The sequence below is a fragment of the Salvelinus sp. IW2-2015 genome, linkage group LG8 (genome assembly GCF_002910315.2).
Source record: "Salvelinus sp. IW2-2015 linkage group LG8, ASM291031v2, whole genome shotgun sequence".
Taxonomy (NCBI): Eukaryota; Metazoa; Chordata; class Actinopteri; order Salmoniformes; family Salmonidae; genus Salvelinus; species Salvelinus sp. IW2-2015.
In genome coordinates this window covers 53,743,623-53,746,122 of record NC_036848.1, presented here as the reverse complement: position 1 = coordinate 53,746,122, position 2,500 = coordinate 53,743,623, and the positions used below count along the sequence as shown (strand labels likewise).

General features: G+C 55.9%; 1 protein-coding gene across 1 annotated transcript in view; it reads left to right on the top strand.

Moving 5' to 3' along the window:
* Window positions 1-2,500, top strand: part of LOC111968145 (caskin-1-like) — an 11,276-nt gene that overhangs the window by 4,806 nt on the left and 3,970 nt on the right. The window contains exons 6-7 of the mRNA XM_070445044.1: window positions 1-1,811; window positions 1,891-2,500. The exon at window positions 1-1,811 is cut by the window's left edge and continues 449 nt beyond it; the exon at window positions 1,891-2,500 is cut by the window's right edge and continues 3,970 nt beyond it. Coding sequence (XP_070301145.1) covers window positions 1-1,811; window positions 1,891-1,987 — 1,908 coding nt within the window. The 3' untranslated portion in view covers window positions 1,988-2,500. The remainder of the gene's footprint in view (window positions 1,812-1,890) is intronic.

Here is a 2,500-nt window from a genome sequence, read left to right as displayed (position 1 = left end):
GGGGGAGGAGGTAGTCCAGGGAGAGACCGTCAGAGACTCACAGAGGTGTGGCCAGACCAGAAGCGCCACCCCCAGCCACCCACTAAACTACCCATCACCCCCCTCACCCCTCCTCTCACCCCCAGCTCGATGCCCCGCTTCGCCTACCCAGCCGTGCCTAGTAAACCCAAACCTTGCAAGCCCCCTGCCCACCCCTTCTCCTCTCCCCCCTCTCCCCAGGCCTCCCCCACACAGAGGGCATTCAACTACCTCCACACCCAGGAAGGAGGCACCTATCTGTGCCAACGTGGTCTACCCAAGCCCCAGGCTGGAGCAATCCCCCTCCCAGGACTAGGCCTCAACACAGAGGCTCTTAAGAAACACACCCAGAGTCTGTCCCGCTACGCCCTGTCAGATGGAGAACCGGAAGACCACGAGTCATCGCTGCAGGAATCCGTTCCTCCGGTGACCATGCCCTCGTACGCAACACTAGGACGCAAACCAGGCTGCGGCCGATCAAATTCCTCCGCCGTCCAACGCCACATCAGCCGGAGCCACTCATTCGCTCGCCGCAAAGGCCCGCCCCCACCGCCACCTAAGAGGATGAGCTCGGTGAGTGGCAGCCAGGCCAGCGAATCAGGAGGAGCGGCAGTAGTGTCAGGGCAGGTGGAGGTGGGAGGGGTGGAGACAGAGAGTGCAGGCAGTGTGAGAAGCATMGCAGCCAGGCTACAAGGGTCCGGGCCCGGGTGCAGCCCCTCTAAGGGGGTAGTGTTACCCTCCCTATGCACCCCCACCCTCGCCTCCCACAAACCTGTACCCGCTCTGGGGCTGGGAGGACTGAGGAGGATGGGGGGCGAGCGGAGGGATAGAGATGGAGGGATAGAGAGAAGCCCAGAAGAGGAGAGAGTGTGGAAGGATGGTTCAGTATTGGAAAGCTCTACATCACCTCAGAGTAGCTCCAGTGAGAACCTCCCTTTCGCGGAGGAGGGCAACCTCACCATCAAACAGCGGCCCAGGATGGGAGCAGGCTTCCGGTCAGACCCTGAAATCCAACCCCAGGCTTCTCCAGAAGAACCAAAAATGCAGGCCCCAAAGTCCTTGGGGGTCCCTGAGTTCAACCTCAAAGAGTCGGACACCGTCAAACGACGGCGTCAGCCCAAAGACCGGGATACACACACACTGGACGAGATCTTCACCGCCAGCGAAGACGACGGACACACACAGCCACACACACACAGCCGGTCCAACGGCTTCCACACACACACAAACGGAGACAAGCAAGAGGAGGAAGCAGGCGTGAAGTCAGGGAGCTGTTTACAGAGAGCAGAATCGACAGGGAAAGGCCAGAAACCACCCCTGGCCTCCAAACCAACCAGCCCTCCCCTCAAACCTGTCCTCACCCTTATACCAGCCAGTCAACAGAAGACAGTGACAGGCAGCACACAGAACCATATAACAGCCAGTCAAAATACACACACAACCACCTCTATACCAGGCAATCCACAGAAACCAGTAACAGCAACCAAAGCAGGCAGTCCGCAGAGAACAGTAAAATACAGGCCAACGAACCAGATGCCTGCTACTGTCTCTGCCTCTACACTTCCCCATCTCAGCTCATCCATAACCTCAGCCCCTACAGCCCAGGCAACCCGCGCTCCATCCTACTGCACCTTGGTGCCTCCAGGCCAGGCAGGGAGAGCAGGAAAGGCCCAGGCTGGTGAGGCCTGCTCGGAGGTGTTGGTTCAGAGGAGGCTGGATGAGACCAACACGTCACTGGAGGCAGCGCTGAAAGTTGTAGAGAGAAAAATGTCTCAGGATGACTGCACTGACGGGTAAGACACACTCACGCATACACACACGTGCAGGCAGACACACAGACACTGTGTTAACACTCTCCTCTTTGTTTCCCAGTGGCAGCAGCCCAGTGAAAGCAGCAGGAAATATCCTGGATGACATTGGCAACATGTTTGATGACCTCGCCGACCAACTGGATGCCATGTTGGATTAAATACYTCCTCTTCACTCAAGGCAACCTGAATAGGACCAGTAGGATTGGGTTGCAAATTGCACCCTCTTCCCTACAGAGCCCTGGTCAAAAGAAGTGCACTATATAGGGAGCCATTTGGGATGCATGGCTAGAATTGATTAGACTGATGCACTGATCTGCATGTTTCATAGGGTGGATGAGAGAAAGTAGGAGCGGGGAGAGGAAGAGGGAGGGAAAGGGCGAAGGGGGGGACAATGGGGTGAAGAGAGCAGTCACAATGTGGAGAACCTCTGACTGCACTTGAAAGAGTGTGGATATCCTAAACACATCGGGACTTGCCTTAACTGGAGCGCATAACCCTGGATCAATGGTTTTGCTTGGCAAAGACAGCACAATAACACAGAACAATTTACTGTGTTTTATAATATAGAGCACGGGTTTATGACATAGAGCACGGGTTTATGACATAGAGAATGGGTTTATGACATAGGGCACGGGTTTATGACATAGAGCACGGGTTTATGACATAGAGCA